The sequence below is a fragment of the Telopea speciosissima genome, chromosome 1 (genome assembly GCF_018873765.1).
Source record: "Telopea speciosissima isolate NSW1024214 ecotype Mountain lineage chromosome 1, Tspe_v1, whole genome shotgun sequence".
NCBI lineage: Eukaryota > Viridiplantae > Streptophyta > Magnoliopsida > Proteales > Proteaceae > Telopea > Telopea speciosissima.
In genome coordinates this window covers 6,013,162-6,034,680 of record NC_057916.1, presented here as the reverse complement: position 1 = coordinate 6,034,680, position 21,519 = coordinate 6,013,162, and the positions used below count along the sequence as shown (strand labels likewise).

The window sequence follows — 21,519 nt, the reverse complement described above, 5'->3', positions numbered from 1 at the left end:
AAAACTTGGGGGGAGAGCGAGAAAATTTCGATTTTTCTCACCCCAATTAAATCTTGTCTCTTACTTTCTTTGGTTTCATACGTTTACCGTTGCACCAAAAGTTATAGCTGTTAGTGAAGGCGTAATTTTTTACTTAAAATAGTTAAACCGTAAACCCCACACCCCCCCCCCCCCCCATCATGCCACAGAGACTGCCGAGCCGGGATCTGGGGCAGGACCAACAATTATGTACCTATGTTATGGAAGGATTTTCGAGTGCTAGTTAGATTGGATTGGAAATTGAGACATGACTATTAGATGATTACATTCACATGTTACTTCTTTAGAGCATAAACCAAGCTTCTGCGCATGCCCGGTAGATATAGCCAACAAGCTAGCACTATTTCCAGCACCTTAGATGTCCCATAAGGGAGAAACCTGCCCCAGTTTCAGGCCTTCACATGAAGCTGGCCCAAGTTAATCCACAAGCATGGGCCGTATTTTGGGTTTTAAAATGAGGCCCAAATGTTTGGAACTGATAGGATAGACATCACTCTAATCACTCTACATAAAAAATAGTGTATTTCCGTGGATCGACGAGCAGATCAGCATCTTTTACCTCCGTTGCGGACATGGTTTATGTTCACGATATTGGATCTCGGATTGGTCACCCCGAAACCAATATGGGATCGGATGCAAATCACGGTATTGACATGGTATCGGATGGTTTTGCCCATGATTTTCTTAATAGATTTTTTTTTTCTTTTTTTTTAAATCTTTTTACGTCCATATTGTTGCACAAATATAGAATCGATCAGGATACTGATACAGATCGACCAATATAGTTGATCCCAAACTTGGGTTACAACATAGTCGGGTTGAGTCAGGCCTTTTAAAACCCCAGCTCAACCCCAAGTCCTCGTAGGTGGGCCTAGGCCCAACCCAGTCATGACTTACGGCTAAAAAAATCCAACCCTAACCCACCCTCAAGGTCGGGCCGGGCTAAACCTAATTGGTCCTGACTATTGTGGGGAGGGGGGGGGGGGAGATGCGTGGGCTGGCCAAGCTAAGAATGGGACATGCATGGGTTGGCCAGACTAGATGTGTGGGTTGGGCAAGCTAGGAAGAAGAAGAAGAAGAAAGCAAGGTCGGGTTGGGTCGGGACGAGCTGGGCTCAGCCGAGGCCTCAGCCCTGATCCGACCTAACCCTGACTGACTAGAAATTTCATACCCTGACCCGCCCTCAAGGCTAGGATATTTCAACCTAGGCCCTGTTCGAGCTCACGACAAACCAGGATTGGTTCAGGCCGTCAGGGCCAAACTTGCATTCCCATCCCAATCCAATCCCTAAAACCATTAATTGCACAAACAACGCGTAGACTTTAAGTCTCAATCAGTTGTCTCGGTTCTGCTTTTCTAAAGATACCAAAGCAGTGGCCATGACTTGCGATCGATGGGTCTCTGAATTGACGTGTTAACTGTAACGTCATGGAAAAGAGGACAGAGTGGAATTGATACATCAAACACGTAGCAAAGTCGTGTGGAGTTTTAACTGAGTGACGAGGATAGTGATCTCTAATGAGCTGTCGTTTTAAAACTGAGGGCCCACCATCATCATCAGCCACATTTTACTTGCGAGAGTTAAGCCCGACAAGCCGTTCAACATCTAATCTTTCCTCTGATCCCACACGACCACGAGTTCGGCTCTCATTCTCGTACGCTGATAGGCGCACATGGAATCCACTCAAGTGGGTCCTCATACGAGAATGAGATCCCGCAACCGTCCAGTGCGTTTAAGGTTAATCGGTTCCCATCAATTAAAAAGCTACACAATTTTTTTTTTTATGAAATAAAAAACCAAATGGTTTTCATCTGTTTAGGTAATCAGGCCTCTCGTATGTGTCTTGGCATGAGACTCAAGGTAATCCGGTTGTAATCAGGTTTTTAATGTGCTAATTTACTAATCAAGGTATGAATTATCCTTAGATGGGCTAATCGGGCTACAAACGATCAATTATCGTTCAATTTTGGGCACATGATGGTAGTGCCACTACCTTGCACTAAGAAACAGCCGATAGCCGATTGATGCTTGAGCCCGATATGTTTAGTAATCGATCGATTTGGTCTCAAGCTTCAATCGGTTAGTTCAGATTAGGTCTAATAGTGTAGGCCAAGTTTTAACACCCCTAACTTTGACTCCCTAGCTCCTCTCTACTACATACCCGTGCTTGGAATCAAATCATACTCTGGTGGAATTAGATTATAATTTGTTGATCTCGATTATTATTCTGATTGTTTTGAATTGATCAATTATACTTGATTTCTAGAGTTCAAATCAATTCTAGTTGATTTTGATTCACTCGGAGTCAAAATCAATAGAGGTCGATTCCATTTACTGAATAATGCTTGTAGGTCCTAATCAAGATTTAGGTATGGACTGAGTTTCCCTCCACTCATGGTGAATGGGATCTCATTCATCGAGGGGTGGGAGGGGGTGGGAGAGGGTGGGAATGGGTATCGGAGTGTATTTTGGAACGTACAAAAACCCTAGGAGGGGTTTGTGAACCCTAAGATGATGGGTGAACTATCTCTACGAGTGGAGGAAACTTTGTCCTTTAGGTTTTATTGGATGATATGTATCAGTATTGTTAGTGATCGATATCGATAGAGCTATATCATATTTATCGATCAATATGGCTCCGATAGATATCGACTGATATAATAAAAAAAAAAATTTTAATTAAAATCGATTGAAATGGTTAATCCGTATCAGTATCAATGACGTTCCATACCATCGTGGCACCCGTACTATGAACTAAAAAGTTTGGTCTAATCGGCATTTGAATATTTAGTAACTGATCTAATCAACCTATTGTCAAATTCAGTCAAATTTAATAATTTACCCTCCATCCATGTCTATGCACCCCTGAGACGTTCCATACACTCTTTTTGTAGTCTCAAAGTTTCAACGCTTTGGTTTACCCAAAAAAAAAAAAAAAGTTTCAACGCTTTGTTTTGCCACTTGGTAGATTTCATTATAATAAGATTTGACACAAGTTCACAAACAAAACGGACTTGACATATGAGCAGTGGATCTTGATGTCTACTTTTTCGTAAAGTTTCAGCCTCAACCAACTGATCATAAGTCAAATTTGCATTCAAACCAAGTAACATTGCATGGTCAAAAACCAACTATCCACAACTCAAAATGGTGGACTAACCCGAGAAGCTTATTATGACGTATCATTCTAAATAAATTTTTACCATCGAGGAACATCACATTTACTTTTTGGAATGCATTCTAAGTCAATAATGTATTCTAAGTAATCATACTCAACACAATCTTAGTTTTTCACCCATGGTCTTAAACATCTGGACCCATTATTTATTTAACATATATTTGTCATCTCATCTTAATCTCAACATTTTGTGGCTCCCGAGCAGCCCACCCCCCTAAAGATCTCAACTCTAAATCGTGATTAAAAAAAAAAATCTATTCAACAAATTATTTTTTTTTTGTAACAAAACTATATTTACAACTACTTTGAAACGGTTTGGAATTGTTTAGTGGACTTTTTGAATTGAAAGCTGCATTTGTCCCAATTTAATACCTTCTATCTCCATGATCAATGGTTGAGGTTTTTACCACTAAGGCAAGTATGGCACCTCAATTCAACACAAGTTTGACCCAATCTCATGTATAAAAAAAAAAAAAAAAAAAAAAAAGAGAGATCAGCACCAGTTTTATTATCAATGAGGATATTTCTGTCATTTTAAAGAGGCAAAACTGCAAGACAACAAAACAACAAAGCATGGAGGAAGGCGACCTAATTTACCCAAAAAGAACGAATAAAATCTTTTTGTAGGAAGAAGACGACCTCTTTGCAAGGAGTCCCAATTATATGAATCGGGTAAGAAAGGGGGGATGGGTTGTGGGCCGTGTGGCCGCAATGTTGGACTGTGTGGGCCGGTCGAACCTCAAAAAGTTCGGAAAATGATAAACAAATTAAGACAAGTACATGGTTGGCTCACTTTAATTCGATCCTTTATAATTTTAATTTGAAATCTGATCTGTGTATTTGGATAAAGTTTTTAAACCGGTGTCTCTCAGTCTCTTGTACAAACATCTAATTCCTCCTCCATCAAATGGTAAATTTACTATTGCAATACATAGGAAATGTTCTAGATGGATCTCATATTGAATTTTAAACACAAATTTAATAATTCCTTCTATTAATATGCATTCTTTCCTGGGATTTGGATCCTCTACTTCTGAGCTGCCCTTACTTTCGTGTGCCCCACACACAGTAAGATGGAAAAGACCGCCTTACCCCCGTTTAGGTATGGGTAAGGCAGTCTTTTCGTCGCCTTGTTGTGTCTGGGGTACACATGACAGTACGGGCAGCTCGACAGTAGAGGAGCCCTGTCCATGCACATCTACTTATATTCTATTTATTATGGATTTTTCTTCTTATTTTTCAATGTTTTATTTTGTTAAGTAGGCAAGCGAGGGCCAATCAACGGCTTGCAGGGGTTGTAGACATAAATATCCCTTATCTTTTAAGGGGCAACAATTCTATGCGGGAGCGTGACCCCTATATGTGTATGGGAACCAATGAGAACACACACAAAAGCATTATGGGGGCGAGATTTTCGCCTTTCATTGGGGGTGTGGCAGTCATGTCGACCTCCATTGTGTTTGGGCATGGGCAGTACAATCTTCCACATGAACTTTTCTCTCTTTTTTTTTTAATGAATGAAAGAATGATTAAAAAGTTAAGTGCAAGAGTTCTCTGTTGAGGAGCATGGCCTCTGCTCATGCCGGGACCAATGAGAGTACGCACGAAAACATCAGGGGGGTGAGATTTTTGCCTTTCATTTGGGGCAGAACGGTCATTTCACTCCCCACTTTGTCTCGGGGCGTGGGGATCTACTCTTCTAGAGGAAACTTTTCTCCAAAAATTAATTAAATATGAGGAGTGTAGTGTAGATGTAGAGTAGATATATCATATATGCATCCGACTAGTTATACGGACCGCCAGGCGCCAGACCTGAAAACTTTCTTAAGGAAGTATTTTAAGCATTCAAACAACTATTTGGTTTGGATGGGATCGCAAGATCCTGTCCCGCTGTCAGGAACCCCTCTTCCCTCCCCCACCACTTCGCCGATTACCAAGCACTCAAGCACACCCCCACTCCTCCTCCTCCTCCTCCTCCTCTCTCTCTTTCTCTCCCTCCCTCAAAAGAAGCAATCACTGCAAACAGAAACAAATTTTCTCTCTTTCTACAATTTTTTTATTCTGTAATTATTAGCTTTTACTTCGGTGGCTATTAGTCGGATGGAGCCGTTTTGAGTTCGAAGTGAAAACCCGAAGCTTCTGCTCTTTCCCTGCGATCTCCGCAGTTTCTTCCAAGGTATGTCTGTCTCTTCCTTTTCTTGTTTCTTGGATTTCTTTTCATGATCGTGCAGTCTCATTTGGCTTGTAATACCCATATTTCTTCTTTCCCCGTCGTTCATGGCTCTGGTTAATTTACTTCCTCTTGGAATACTTATCTTGAATTTAAAATCATTGTTCGTACCTGGTATTTCAGTATAGCGCTTTAGATAGCTGGTCATGTTTTCTCAACAAATCGATCCGATTAACTCTTGTTTTAGCTCAACTATATGTCACTTCAAATGTTCAGTTTTGCTTTTCTTTTTTTTTCTTTTGTTGGGGGAGGGAGGGGGGGGGGGGTTGTTGCACGGAGGAGAGTCGTGCTTAATATTTTTTGCTTGTAACAAAGTTGTTTTTACTACTGTTCCCTATATTTGGGATTCGGATGTTTTTTTATGTTATTGCTAATATTTGCCGTTTGATTAGAAATGTTTTGTCCACATTGTCATTTTTGTGGCAATTTGACCTTAAAGTTGAAAACGCTTGCTTTCCCCCCCCCGCTCTTGTGGCATTGTTCTAAATTATATGTAGCCGGGGAAGCTTCCACTAAACCTGCTTCTCATAAGCTTAGCAGTTCCATTGATGGGGCAATTTGGGCTAATTTTACATTGTATCATGTTTCAATGCAGGCTTTCTTGAGTTGGATTGGTTATGGGAATGATCTAAATATTGTTTGCATTTTTATATATCTAGTATGGATCCTGCTGCATTGACAGATTAACTGAGTTGGTATTCAAGCTGTTTATTTGGGGATTTATTTATCTATACTTAAAATTTTTCTCTTATGATTGAAGTTAGCTACTTAGGTAAAAAAGAGTAATAAAGAGGCAGTTCCTCTTTTCTAATACAGATTGTGGACTTCTGTGGCAATGTAGTGCTTCGTTTGATTCATCCATTTGGTTTTATACATGTTATGTGTGGTTGAAGTATTTATGTGATGCATCTCCTTCTTCTTGCAGAAATTACTGACGCTTTGTGAGAAATAGCTGATTAGCTTGAACATGGTAAAGATATCCTCTGACTGTCCATACCCAGGTTGCTTCTTTTGCGTCATGAAGGAAGGCAATCCAAATAAACGCCGAACAAGCATACTGAAATTCTTCAGAGAGCTACCTTCTCAGGATGATGATGGTCAGGTGCTTCCAATTAGTGGCCTCTGGAATACTGCAATGGCACATCCAAATGACCCTGAGTTCATTGACTTGGGAATATTTGAATGCATGGCTGCACTTATATGGAAGGGTTTAAAGAACCGGCGCTGGTTGTCTCATGATCAAAATATATACATCCCTTACTATGCTGCACACATCATTGGATCTTACACCATGAATATGGAGGAGTTTGCAGAAAGTTCCGTGCATGCTGGAGTAATTCCTCCCTTGGTTGAACTCTTGAGAGGCAGGTTAACCTGGGTGGAACAAAGAGTTGCAGTACGTGCCATAGGACACCTGGCTACATATCCCACCACTTTTACTGCGGTGGCAAATCATGGGGAAATCCTTGAAATTGCTATTCAGCTAGCAATGAGTTCACTAGAAATTGTTTATTCTCATTTCTACCAATATGTGGACAGAAGACTGAGTTATCATTGCGATCTACTTACACGTGGCATGGGTGGTGTGGAAATGGAATCAAGGAAGGCAGAGGAATGGGCCAGTCAGTTACAGTGCTGGTCTCTTCAGCTTATAAATTGCTTTGCATTCAAACCTGAATTTCTCTCTGTTATATGCAACTCTGAATTCTTGACCAAACTCCCTGGAATGTGGGGTGGACTGGTCAATGAAAATTCACCCGCTGGTATTGGTTTATTGCGAACAATTTGTCATCATAAGCTTGGCAGGGGACCTGTTTCGAACTGTCCAGGTATTATCGAAGCATTGTGTAATATTGCCCGATCATCTGATGACTGGCAGAATATGGCTATTGACTGTCTTCTTTGGTTGATTCAGGATCAAAGTACTTGCCATAAAGTAAGATTCTCTTGCAGCTCTTCTTCCAGCCCTTTGTTCTATATGTTCCTGAGCTTTCTTCCATTTTTTACTTGAGGTGTGAACTTAGGAAATTATTATGATTGGATGAGTTGTAAATTTGTACTGCCTTAGTGATTCATTCCATAGACCTGGTTCAAAATCTGATTTTACCTCTGACAACTGACTTGATCTCTAACACCACAGCAACTGATAGAGGGCAGAATAGCACTTGGTTAACTTCTGTTGCATCATTCAATTGAAAGCCTTAGCTTCGTCATGAAAAAGAAGATTTTGTGTTTTTACAATCATATTCCACAGTGATACCTTTATTCATTTGATTTTGATGGATAGAAAATACCGTTGTTCATTCATCACGTTTTGCCCTTTGTTGGGGTAAAAGTTCCACTTCAAAGGTTTGTTTTGTTTTACCATAAAAAATATACCAGTATTTTTGGAAAAAGTGTAGGTAGTGTGTCACAAACAATTGCCTATGTCCCCCGTTCTATGGATAGGATTACAATACAAATGATTACCTATAATATGTCTAAAATGACTTGCACTTGGATCAGAAGTCACTTTCTGGAGAATGGATAGGTATATTAGCTGATGTACTTGATTAAATATATGGTAGCGGTAAGTCTTAGCTAGGATACATTTGTAACCAAGTTCTTCCTTTATCCCTGTTTTGTTGCATAATAAATGCTGTTTAAAAAAAACAATGTTCTGATCATTACTTAACCAATAATAATTTTTATGTGTCTGATTATTTGCAAGTATGCGTGATCAATTCGAATATTTATTAGTTCCACCTCTGCCTACTTGCCCACAAACTCAACAGTGTCATTGCAGGATGATGAGGTTAACAAGGCTGAATAACAATGACTAGAAAACCAGTGAGAAAACCAGAATCAGGGTGAATCAAAACTGAGAACGTTAGGCAGAAAATTGACAGGGTTATATCTCTCAATCCACCCAATGGATGTCCTAATAGGTGGATTATGTGTCTAAAATACCAACGCAAACTGATGGTTAGCTTGGGAGAAAGTGAATAGAAAATAGAAACTTAAGGAAACCAGAAATTGGCAACTTCCTTGAAAGAAGAATAACTTTCAAATCTCAGGTCTAATGTTCCTCCAATTCTAGTTGAGTGTAGCCCTAATAGAGAGGTGAAACTTATCAAAATTTGGGTCCAAGGGCTGGATTGGCCAGAATCTTTGAAGGAAACCTGAGATCAGAATTGGACAGAACTGCTACCACAGAGACAAAAGCAGATAAATATAACTGGACAGAAACTGAAGTAAGTAGTAACTGAAATAAAACCAACAAAGAGGGCAGGAATAGGTGTAGAATCCAACCTTAGAACAGCATTACAGTATACCTTAAGAACCGTCCACTTATGAACTGTTTAGGTTACTGAAACGGGGATGAAAGATGAAGGAAGAAAGGGAAGAAGGGATATGACCTGGCTTCACCACCTTGGTTTTGCTGCTGAATCACCGCAGTAGCATTCATCTCACAAAGAGAACTCAATAACTGAATAGCCAAAATCACTGGGAGTGTCTCCCTTCTTTTGTATTTATAATATTGAAATTGGGTTTAGGGCCTCTCTAGGGAAGATTCCAGCAACATAATAGTGGGCCCACGAAATGATGCAGCTCTAAGAAGGAAGAAGAAGAAGAAGAGGCCCTGAACTTAGGGTTTGAATAGGGAGCCGTAGGTTAGGATTTATATTTTTCCATACTTAGTTTATTTTTTTCTGTTTTAGATTGAACCAGGCTAGAATTGGTTGCATCCAATGGGTTCAATGGGTCTAATTTAAGTGAAGAGTTCCTATTGGTTAATAGGTTCTTATATCCTATTGGCTAATATGGAATCTTCTTTTAAATTAGTTGTTTAAGTTAGAGTCTTTTATTTTTAAGTTAGTAGGGGTATCTTAGTCAATTTACTGTTTTAATTTAATTAAGTTAGTTTAAAACTCTTCCTTCCACGATTTTAGAAGGAAGAGACATTAATTTGTACTAGGATTTGGCTTAGGCCTTTATTATAAATAAAGTATATCGTGGAGGGCTCCCCCACAGATTATTTGAAGTTAAAAAACAGATTTCGTGGCTGCCATTGCTGCTGTTCCTTGCTCCCCTGTGTGAGTGTGCATCCTTGTGGACTTCAAGGTGGAAGGGTGGGTGGATTCCTGCGACTCTTTACACCATGACGGCTGGGAGGATCTCTCTTCGAAGGTGGTTTCATCCTTCAAACAGTCAAGCTACTGCCGGTGGATTCCAGTGTGAGTTTGAATTTTAATTTTCATAAACCCTAGGAGGATCTCAATTCTGTCCAGATCTGTTCTCCATTAGAATCCTCTCAAACTTAAGCCATAGCTTCCCCTCACCATGGTTTACACTCGATCCCAACTGCTGCCCCCATATCCATCACCCAAAACCCTAAATCCTTATTCTCCATAATAGCCCCATAAGCCCTAAATTGCCCACAGCCCATTCTGACCATCAGAATTGGACCATATCCTGGTCGAATCCTCCTCTCACAGTCCCCTACATTCGATCCCAAGCCCAGCCCTCACAACCCACTAGAAACCCTAGTTTTGGTAGTTTCCCTTAACCCTAAAACCCGAAACCCTAATCCTAATTCTGCAGGAATTTTAAATTGAACCAAATCCTGTTTTTTTTTATATCATAATAGTCCCCTAAACCTGCATATTAAAACCATATAAGACCCATTCCCAAATTCCCATCCTAAACCCTAGAATTAACCTAAAACCTAGGCTGTCCATGTGAACCAGTCGCCCCTTTTTGCTATTTATTCTGTTATCTGGCTCCTAGTAGGTCTCCTACCTATCTAGGACTACATTATTTGGTATCAAAGACATGGATGAACATGGCAATCCGGTGCTGCCACAACCACCCTACCCTATGGCAGCAATGTTCGAGCTGTTTCAGAGATTTACTGCTGACCAGAAGACCTTGTTTGAGGACTTTAGAGCTGAACAGAGAGTTATGGCTGAGAGGCTGCAAGTAATTGAGCATAGACAGCCTACACTTAATGGGGACAGCAATGTACCCATAGAAGAAGACAGGTACCAACTCCATTCAGTGGTGCAGAGATTGCCTGACAAAGATGGGAGCCCCAGAGATGACCACAGGGGTTATAGAGATGGATACATAGGTCACAGGGACAGATTCAGAGCTGACCGAGATGACAGGGATGATAGAGATCATTACAGAGATCGTCGGGACAGACCTAGATATGCTCGTGAACCTCCTCGGAAACACAGAGATCACCACCGAGGCTACAGAGACAGAGATAGAGAAGACCGGGACAGAGACAGAGGTCGGCAGCCTACTTTTGAAAGTATATGAGGTCCTACTTCACTGGAGACCAGGGTACTGATCGGCGCCATATAGGCAACCAAAAGGTGAAGCTTGAGCTGAAAGAATTCGATGGTAACTCTAACCCCCAGGTATTTTATGATTGGCTTGCTGCAATAGAAGATTATTTCGACTGGGTATGATTTATCTGAAGAAGGGAAAATGAAGTTAGTCCGTGCTAAACTTGTCGGACCTGCACGTGAGTGGTGGAGAACTGCTGAAAGAGAGATGGACTTTAATGGGACTACACCCCGCACTTGGGAAGACATGAAATATGACCTGAGCAAGCAATACTTACCAAGGCACTTCAGGTCTCAGTTGCAGGATAAATTCAACTCCCTCCGCTAAGGAACCATGACTGTAACTGAGTACATGAGGCAATTCGATGCTCTTTCTTCTCGCACTGGCATTAGGGAGGAGGGCATCCAAATGCTTTCCAGGTTCAGGTTGGGTCTGTCAAGTGAGATCAACAGGACAATTGGGGTAGTTGATGTTGCAGACGTTTGAGATTGTTTCGAGAAGGCCTTGAAAGCAAAGGAGTTATTAGCTTCAAGTAAACGGCCGGGGTCTATCTCCAAGCCGGCCTACATCAACAATAGCACCTCAAAACAAGGTTCCTCCATAGGCAACATCTCTCGCCCTGCTGTTCCCCCACGTGTGGATGATAAGGGCAAGGCTCCTATGGGCCGAAATGACCCCTTCACTTGTTATTACTGTCAAGACAAGGGACACATTGCTAGGGACTGCCCACACAAAAAGAAGCCTCTCAACGTGGCTGAAAAAGAAGAAGTTCAAGGTGAAGATGAAGACCAAGGCGGCATCCACATTCATGCACTCCCCCCTGATGATGATGAACATTATTTTGATGATGAAGATTTACAAGGTGTTCATATGGTACTTCAAGAGGCTGCTGCCCATCCAGAATTCCAGCCTTCTTCATCCGTCAAAGAGCTGCTGTCTGCATACAAGCTTGAACCATCCGTTGAAGATAAGCTGAAGAAACTTGATCCTGAATTGGAAGACCATTTGGTGATCCCCAGCCATTCATCAGAGATGAATGATTTCAAGACGGGGTGAGTTGATGCAGCTCCAAGAAGGAAGAAGAAGAAGAAGAGGCCCTGAACTTAGGGTTTGAATAGGGAGCCGTAGGTTAGGATTTATATTTTTCCATACTTAGTTTATTTTTTTTCTGTTTTAGATTGAACCGGGTTAGAATTGGTTGCATCTAATGGGTTCAATGGGTCTAATTTAAGTGAAGAGTTCCTATTGGTTAATAGGTTCTTATATCCTATTGGCTAATATGGAATCTTCTTTTAAATTAGTTGTTTAAGTTAGAGTCTTTTATTTTTAAGTTAGTAGGGGTATCTTAGTCAATTTACTGTTTTAATTTAATTAAGTTAGTTTAGAACTCTTCCTTCCACGATTTTAGAAGGAAGAGACATTAATTTGTACTAGGATTTGGCTTAGGCCTTTATTATAAATAAAGTATATCGTGGAAGGCTCCCCCACAGATTATTTGAAGTTAAAAAACAGATTTCGTGGCTGCCATTGTTGCTGTTCCTTGCTCCCCTGTGTGAGTGTGCATCCTTGTGGACTTCAAGGTGGAAGGGTGGGTGGATTCCTGCGACTCTTTACACCGTGACGGCTGGGAGGATCTCTCTTCGAAGGTGGTTTCATCCTTCAAACAGTCAAGCTACTGCCGGTGGATTCCAGTGTGAGTTTGAATTTTAATTTTCATAAACCCTAGGAGGATCTCAATTCTGTCCAGATCTGTTCTCCATTAGAATCCTCTCAAACTTAAGCCATAGCTTCCCCTCACCATGGTTTACACTCGATCCCAACTGCTGCCCATATCCATCACCCAAAACCCTAAATCCTTATTCTCCATAATAGCCCCATAAGCCCTAAATTGCCCACAGCCCATTCTGACCATCAGAATTGGACCATATCCTGGTCGAATCCTCCTCTCACAGTCCCCTACATTCGATCCCAAGCCCAGCCCTCACAGCCCACTAGAAACCCTAGTTTTGGTTGTTTCCCTTAACTCTAAAACCCGAAACCCTAACTCTAATTCTGCAGGAATTTTAAACTGAACCAAATCCTGTTTTTTTTATATCATAATAGTCCCCTAAACCTGCATATTAAAACCATATAAGGCCCATTCCCAAATTCCCATCCTAAACCCTAGAATTAACCTAAAACCTAGGCTGTCCATGTGAACCAGCCGCCCCTTTTTGCTATTTATTCTGTTATCTGGCTCCTAGTAGGTCTCCTACCTATCTAGGACTACATTACGAAATCTAGGACTAATTCTGGTTTGAACCAGAACCAGAACCGTGGGGTTGCTTGGGCCTTTTCCTGTGCATGTTCTGTACTGCATCACAGGATTTATGTGACATGGTCATCAGCTTTAGACAATCCACGATCCATACTTTATTTTTTGCTGGGAAATCATATTTTATCAGTTCAAGATCTAAACGTTAGATTTGTTATGTTATTAAGATTGTTAGAATAGAATTAATTAAATGCAAGTTAAAACACCATAACATCCCCTAGGATCTCTTTTGTTCAATCAAGTAATCTTTTGCACTTCGATAATTTACAATAAATATCTTATTCCACTTTCCTACTCAAATAATAATATGTATATTATTTACAAGCCAATGTTACAGCAAAGCCTTTAACATAGGCAATAATAGACAAAACTCTTTGAAAAGCTGTTTTGCCCTCAAGCATTAATAATCCATTTCCGTAGGCTACATCCCTGTGGTCACCATAGAAAATACAACATTTTCAGGCACAATAGTGACATACAAATGATGATCCTGGCTTAGCTGCATCTGTCGACAGATAAATTAACATATTACATGGTACCTTGTCCAGTTGATGGCATCGTATATTTGACCTTCCAATGAACACTATCATCAGGTGGTCCACAAATAATAAATGACAGCAGGAACAATCTCTAGCCTTATGAAGGCTTGGCATATAAATTTACCAATCAATCCTTGGAACCTCCTAAATCAAACAGTCAAGTGACATTGTGAGGTTATGTGGATCATATGGTTTTCTGATCTTCCAGAACCTTAGAAACCATTCTGAGTGGGACACTTACATGTCTTCTCTGAAACCAACTCTCCCTGTTCTGTGAAAGTAACTTAAGCATACGTTTTTCCCCACTTTATTCAAATTTATAGGCACTGTGGTGGTAGGTCTGAACATTAGTGGCTTGAGTTTTAGTAAGGCAATGATATAATTGCCCATTGCAGCAGCTTATCATCTCATCCCAGAAGTACGATGGAAATTGGAACTTATGTATTCAGTACTTTAAATTATCTTGCTGGATCTCTCAGAATAAGTTCTACGGGACTGCTACAAGCGACACTTTCTTTCCTTCAACTTTCATACCTTCTCAAACTTCCCCATGTAAAAACCCCAGGTGATGTAGCCATGTGTGTGTATCCTGAAAATCTTGTGAGGGAATGTGCTCATAAGGATCCTAATGGAGCAGTATCCCAAAGGAAAGCATGCTGAGCAGCTGATAAAAGTTTAAGGTTGGAAATTAGGTTGGTAGGAAAAAGCATCCTTTCTTTCTTATTATTGTGCAGAAAGTAGCCAGAGTAATGGGAAGACTCAAGCGAAAATATGGAAATTTGATGCAACTCCGACTCAATTGAAAATGTGGAGATATGATGTAACTCCGATTTGACGAGAATATTCTGGAGTCTGAATTTTATAGTTTGAGTTGGAAGGTATATATAATCTTAGCATTGTTAGGGAGCATTAAAATACCGGCAGGTTACTTATATTATGGGAAATGCATTGATATTGAGCATCTGGTCACCCTGCAGTACGATTAAATAGTATAGTATCTAAAAAGCGCAGTGCATTTTTAAATATCCTCCCGTCCTACAGTGTGATTTTATTCATTCTAGTCGCATAGCATTCTTATCTCAAGCAGATATTAATGTGTTACCTGGCCTTGCAATTTTGTTTTCCTTTGAGGTTGTGCTAAAGAACCTTATATATTTCCTGCAATTAGAGCTTGGTATATTTGTCCAAATATAGGGAGCTTTTTCTGTCTAGGGGTTTGCCCTTTTTCTTTTCAAATAAAGAAATCTCTTTTCATAGATTAAATAGCAAATATTGTGCACAAATTAAAATGAAAATCCCACATTTTGTTATATAGGTCATTGATAAGGCAGTACCTGCACTTGTAGACCTGGCAGAACTTTCAACACTGGGAGACCACAAAAAGCTTGGGGATTCCATTGTTAATGCTCTTCAAGAATGTCTCCAGTCACAAGGAACAGGACGCCACTCCATTAGTAGCCTCTCAAAAGAACAGATTGAAGAATTGCTGAATTCAAGACAGAGATTGAAATGGGAGAAGAGCATATCAAAGGAGGATCTCCGTATCAAACAGGCAGCAGCACTAGTTGTCAAGCTCGAAGGCAATTCTCTTTTCTCTTCAGGAAATATATCTGGAGCTGCAGCGAAGTACTCTGAAGCATTGGCATTGTGTCCAATGAGATCCAAAAAAGAGAGAGTAGTTTTGTACAGTAATCGAGCTCAGTGTCGTCTTCTGTTGCAACAACCCTGGGAAGCCATAAGTGATGCTACACATGCACTTTGTCTCCATAACCCTCCTAATCGCCATGCCAAGAGTCTGTGGAGAAGAGCTCAGGCATATGATATGCTTGATTTAGCAAAAGAAAGCCTTTTAGATGCCATTCTCTTCATAAATGAATGTTCCCAATCAAATGATCCTGACCTTTCCATGAGGCAAAATAAGGTTCCTGACTATGCAGAGCGGTTAGTTAAGAAGCAAATGCGTGCGGCGTGGTTATTTAGAGATGCAGCTATCAAGCATGGGGGTGTCCATTGTGAAGGTAATGCAGGTGACGTTTATGGCCAGGATGCTGATGATTCTGAGTGGGAAACAGCGAGTGAAAGTGACATAGGAAATGATGGAAGGGCAGAAATGGGTGATGATGACAGTGAATGGAAAGATGATGATGAAAGGAAAGATAAATATGACAAGCCTTTGCTAAAAGGTACAGTTATTCAAAACTTTCTCAGTTCTTTCAGAAATCAGCTGTTGATGGCAAATGCCATCTAAAAAAGAAATGTCAAGATGCATTGTGTACATGCATAGCATTTGATTCCGCTATCTAAAATCACTTGTAGGAATTAATTATCATGCACCATTTTGCAGTAACTGAAGATGGTGCTGTCTTTTCTATAGTACCTGTTTAGGGACAGGGTCTGACATGCCTGTTGTAGCCTTGTAGGGATGCTTTCCCACACAACCATTATAATTGCCTATACAACTACATTATGGATTTTTAATTACCCAAATTTAGTTAACATGTTCTCCACATGCCATTAATAGTCATTTTGAAAATTGTCTGGAAAAAAATCAATTCTTTGTGGAATTGTTTGAAAAGCAAGGACTGACCCAAAAATATAAGGGGAAATTTGACATGTGTCCCACCCAAGGAGTACCCCATCTATATTAGAATGCCAAATCATCATATTCATGTGGCAAAAAAGTAGTGGGCTTGTAAGGATGGATTCCTACAATGGGCTTGTGGGAACCCTTTTTCCTACTTGTTAATATCATCAATGAGGAAGTCATTTAGATATAGACTTTGCATATATTGGGTTATCTTCTGCAGTATACAGTTCCATTCTCTTTTTTCAGAGGAGCATGACTGAACATTGGATGTGTTTAGTTTCTAGCATCTTCTATTCTTTTTATAGCTAAAATCTAACAGCAGAAAAAATATTACTTGTCTTCACATTCAAGAGATGGGTGGTTATTTCTTTGTCAGTTTAAATGGTTTCAGTATACATGGTGCAATCCAGGTTTTGAAACCCCGTTTGGGATCGCAATGGGCCCACCCAAGTAACAAACAACTCAAATAATAAGTTGATGGCAACTTTGTAAGTCATTGGAAGTTTAGAACACTTTTAATAGGGAACAAATAGTCCTGGGACAGAGTGGTTATTAATTTTAAAGGAAAAGTAGGATCTTGGAAATTTAGCAGATTGAGGATAGAACTGGAACACTTTAATAAAGAGAGGGCATAATGGTAAAACCAAGCACTAAGATCATTCCTATAAATTGATGACCAGTCTCATCTTCAACCTTCATATGTTCAGCCTTAGCTGCAAATCAGTTTCAAGCAAATTGATAATGCTCTCTAATCCTAATAAGGTCAAGATTTTCCCTGGGGTTTGGATCATGAGTCGCAACTCATGGGATTATCGACTCCAGCCTACAAGTCTTTAAGATAACCAACAAAAGAATGATTTACCCATACCTGAAACTGAGCATGGCGGTATGATGGTAACCAGGTGTACAACTGTTGGTTGAGTTGAACTCATAGAAGCCGCTGTCTTAGGGACTGAGACAGCAGGATTAGAATCGCATATGGGTAAGGAACATGCTCCTGAAATCTGAGAGGAAAAGAATAGGGAGGGAAGATATCAATCATGATGTAGGGTGCTGCTGTTATTGTAGCAACATATCCCTTGGATTGGAGAAAAGAGAAAAGAACAAATAAGAAGAAGAAGCAGGGAAGGAAAGGGGTAAGGTTCCTGAGAGCAAAGGATGAAGAGATGAGAGAGGGGGAGAGGAGGGAAGAAGAGCACTCTACAGCCAACCAGCTGCCTCAAAGGCGACACAGGCTTTAAAAAAAATGAAAACGGAATTCGTTCGCTACATATCCGTCGGCAGTTACATTCTTATATAAAAGAAGACCTATTCTATGTTAGAAACTCAAAACAATTAGAAAACTAAATCCTACTTAGCTATCTCCTATTCTACCCAATAAAATAAAAGATTACACAATTATCCCAAAATAGAAATTAATCCTAAATATCCTGCTAGCGTTGGTTCTTGGTTCAGGTTTCAAACGGGTTCCAGTTAATGTAGAAGGGGTTCAACTAAGAACCACTCTACAGTAGTATATAACCATATCAGTTGGCTACAGCAAAGATAAGAGCAACAGAAGCGGACAAATAAGACTGAAATTAACCAGAAAATAACCAGCAACAGATTTAGTAACTCAGAAACTCAGATGGAGCTGGGGAACCAGTCGAAGGTAGGTATTATTGGGTTGAATGAACCTTCAAAATCTCAGCCACAAGTGATGGCTAGATGCTGATCAAGTTGATCCGACATGAACAACAGCAGCATATTGGAAACATATTTGTCAACTTAAAAATGGGGATCAATCATAATTCATAAAGGTTCAGGTTGAAAATTAATCAGTTCGATTCTTGTAACTTCTTATTAGAAGATTGGTACCTCTATCCTTCATATTTTTTTAAGAGTGTTCCAGGAGAGAAGAATCTACTTATAAGAGTAAAGATTTTGTGACCAGCAATGTTGTTTGGAGTTGGATGCTAACTAACAAAGAAAAATATTTACATAAAATGAGTGTAGCCAAGATGAGGATGTTGAGAATGGAGAAGGGATAAGTGAAGGACTAGGATGGATCAAACTACAGGCTAAATAGGATCTGGGCTGAAGTATTCAGAAGGGGCATGAGTGTTTATGTGCTAAACAGCTGCTATGGTTTAACTACGGTGGAATGTCATGTATGAAAAGAAAAAGGAAAAAATGAATGGAACATACAATGTTTGAGATTGCTGACCAAGTAATGGGATAACTTGAGCATGAATCAATTTAGATTTTGTTGCTTGTTAAATTAAAGAAGCTCATTCGTATGGCTGGTTACTGATAGAAGGGTTATGCAAGAGTTGACACTGAAATGTAAGACTGAACTTGAGAGTTTTCTCCCAAATTAAAACACAATATCAGACACTTACCTGATTCTGACTTTTAAAGTGTATGGTTTCATTCCAAAACTCCTTGGATTTAAGATGTCACACTTTTTGTGTCGTCCCACCAACCCGCTACCCTCATCCTTCCCTTATATTCAAAACATTAGTTTTAGTTAATGTTAATTAGCTTTGTGCTTTCTTGTGGAATGTCTCAGGGTGTCAATGATAACATTATAGTTATATGCCTTAATCATGACATTGCTTAATATGTGTCAATGAACAATATCATTGTTTTTTATTTATTTATTTCGTTTGGTTTAAGAATAATAACATTGTTGGGGTATGAAAACTGAAAAGTATAAATTTGTTTTAGTTTTAGGAGAGAGTATTATTTACCTTTCATTGGAATGTTATAACTTGCTCTTTATTGGTCCATCCTTCAATTTGAAATTTGGCATAAATATTCTTCTGTTAGAGCAGATTGAGTTGTTATCTCAGGTGATTTTTAGAGTACTTTTTAAGATATTGTAAAGTATTTTAAACAAAACCCAGCCATGCCAAAACTTGTCTTGTACTTGTTCCTAGCCCTTCTGTACACCCCCCCCCCAAAAAAAAAAAACAATAAATAAAAGAAGGAAAAAAGGATACACACATGTCCATGTCTGAACTTCCGACAGGTTCTGAAGCACCTCTCTTTCGTAGAGAATTTCTTTCAGAAATCATTTAAACCATATTCCTTTCTCACCATCCACCATCAGCCCCTTGTCTGCTCTGACAAATGCCTCATGATCTTTGGGCCAGCATTCTTTTGTTAATGCAATCATGCAACAGATTGTGGGCTAAGGCCTAAGGGGGTACTTTAAGAAGTTGGATAAGACTCGATAGTTCACCCATTTGACCTTATAATTATGACACTTGATATGCCTATTCTAGGGCATCAATAATCCAATCTCTTGCTTTATTGTATGGCAGGTTCTTCCAGATTTGCCTAAAGTATATTTGATGAATATAGAAAGAATAGTCTGACTGCAGAATCAAGGTAGGGTTTTGAAGGATACACTTCCATGTAATATGCCATGTTGCACTGGTTGGTTGTTGTGTCTCTTTCTCACTTCCTTCGTTTGGTGTTTAGTGATATCACAACATCCCATGCTCCCATCCCTCTTAGATTTGGTAAGGCATTGGCCTCATATTGAAGTGTCCGACCCAAAAGCTTAAGCTATTAGTTGGAGAGGCCCAACTGGACTATGAAGGCATCCAAGGTCCCAGAATTTTCCAATGTGGGATTATTTCCAACAGGGGACGTTTCATATTTGTGTGTGTGTGTGAGAGAGAGAATTTGAGTGCGCATTTTTTAGGGGTGGGGGGAGATCTAGACTGTTAAATCTCTTCTTCTCGTGGTGTGAATCATAAGCTTATAGGGTTGTCATGGCATGCAAGTGTTCTTCCAGACTTGTGTTGATGGTCAAAGGTGTTTTTTCAGTTCTTTTGGTTTGCATTTTTTTGGTCCTCTTTTCCCTTGTGTTTCTTTCAATGTATTTTTGGTTTAAATGTTTGATTTCCAGCAACTACACTGGCTTAGCCACTTCTTACTACCTAATTTATTGTACCACCACCAAATGGGCAAGCTTGGATCTCAATTAAAACCTTCCCACAGAATTGATATTATTAAAGCAAGCATCTGTTTTCATCTTTCCTATGTCTAGACTATAGACAAATTGGAGAGTTAAATACAGGATTTGTCCTATGGACCTGAATGGTTTGTGTGAAACTGAAAATGGTCATGATACATCATATTGCTTATCACATTTTACTCTTTATCTCTAGTCCTCTATGTTCCAAATATGTCTATCTTCATGTGCATGTTCAACTCAAATCAGACTTATCCCTACTAATTGTGGGTGGGATGTATAGATTCTCTTTTGCCAAACAACTCTATTCAGAAACCATACTTGTTACCCATCCTAAGCTATGCATTTGTTTCCTTACCACTTCTTCTAGTGTCTATTAGGCCTACCCTTGCTCTTGTAGGACCCCTAATCTAAATCATATAACCCTTCTTTATTGGAGCATTCAAAGGAATCCATTGCACATGTCCATATCACCTCAATGAAAAGGTTAATTCTGTGCTTTTTGGTTGGTTGCATGTATTTATATATGTTGATCTATGCCAATTTGAGTCTATTTGAACCTTTGTTGTCATACAGAGATAAAGCATGGGTACAAAGTCCAACTTGCTGAAGATGAAAGCTGATTACATGGTTGAGGCCATCTTTGCGGATATAGATTTGTGTGTATGATGCTGAGATAAATCACGAACCATTCACATTGGGTGGATTGGTTTCATCTGTCAAGGCTTTAGCATCATCTTACTTGACACACCAGAGGTGCTTCGCTTAAGCTTTTGGAAGGGTCAAGCTTGAAGAGTCCTTGTTGCGTTCAGAGATCGAACCTGTTATATATGTAGTATGTAGTCTTTTGTCCTCCCTTTCCTTTTGTTTTGAAGATTTAGATCCGAAAAGGAAAATTGTTGAAATTTAATTATAGAGTTGATAATTTATAGGTCATCAAGAGACTTGTAAATAGAACCTTATAGAGGTTTCAACTTTATTTTGTTTGTGATAAAAGATAAGCTTCTGTTTTAGTTGGCTCTCATGTTAAGAGTTGTTCGTGGTTGATGGTGACCAACCCAGAAGTCCGAGCTTTAGGGTGGAGCGATCCTTCTCATCATCAATTCCCCCATCTTATGGGCTATGGGTCCTATTTGGTTGGTGCACTAAACTTACAACCCTGAGTTTTAGGGTGGAGAGACTCTTTCTAGGGTCAAAGCATGCACACTACTTGACTAATGTAGGACTAAACTCCCTTTCCATTCTTGGCTTTGGAGTGCACTAATTTCATCAACACACCAAATTGTTGGCTTGTCAGCAATCCTAAAACTAGAAGAAACACATGAGA

At 39.7% G+C, this 21,519-nt stretch overlaps 1 protein-coding gene across 2 annotated transcripts; it reads left to right on the top strand.

The window, feature by feature from the left end:
* The first annotated feature begins 5,078 nt into the window (after nucleotides 1-5,078).
* Nucleotides 5,079-21,203, top strand: LOC122672126. Of its 2 annotated transcripts, none has more exons than XM_043869631.1 (4): nucleotides 5,079-5,394; nucleotides 6,374-7,384; nucleotides 14,954-15,821; nucleotides 20,769-21,203. In XM_043869631.1, the coding sequence occupies exons 2-4, from the start codon at nucleotides 6,416-6,418 to the stop codon at nucleotides 20,813-20,815; spliced, it is 1,884 nt and encodes a 627-aa protein (XP_043725566.1). In that variant the 5' UTR covers nucleotides 5,079-5,394; nucleotides 6,374-6,415; the 3' UTR covers nucleotides 20,816-21,203. The 2 variants fall into 2 exon arrangements, with proteins under 2 accessions (XP_043725566.1, XP_043725559.1); XM_043869624.1 differs by having other exon boundaries at nucleotides 5,079-5,398; nucleotides 6,377-7,384.
* The last annotated feature ends 316 nt before the right edge of the window (nucleotides 21,204-21,519 follow it).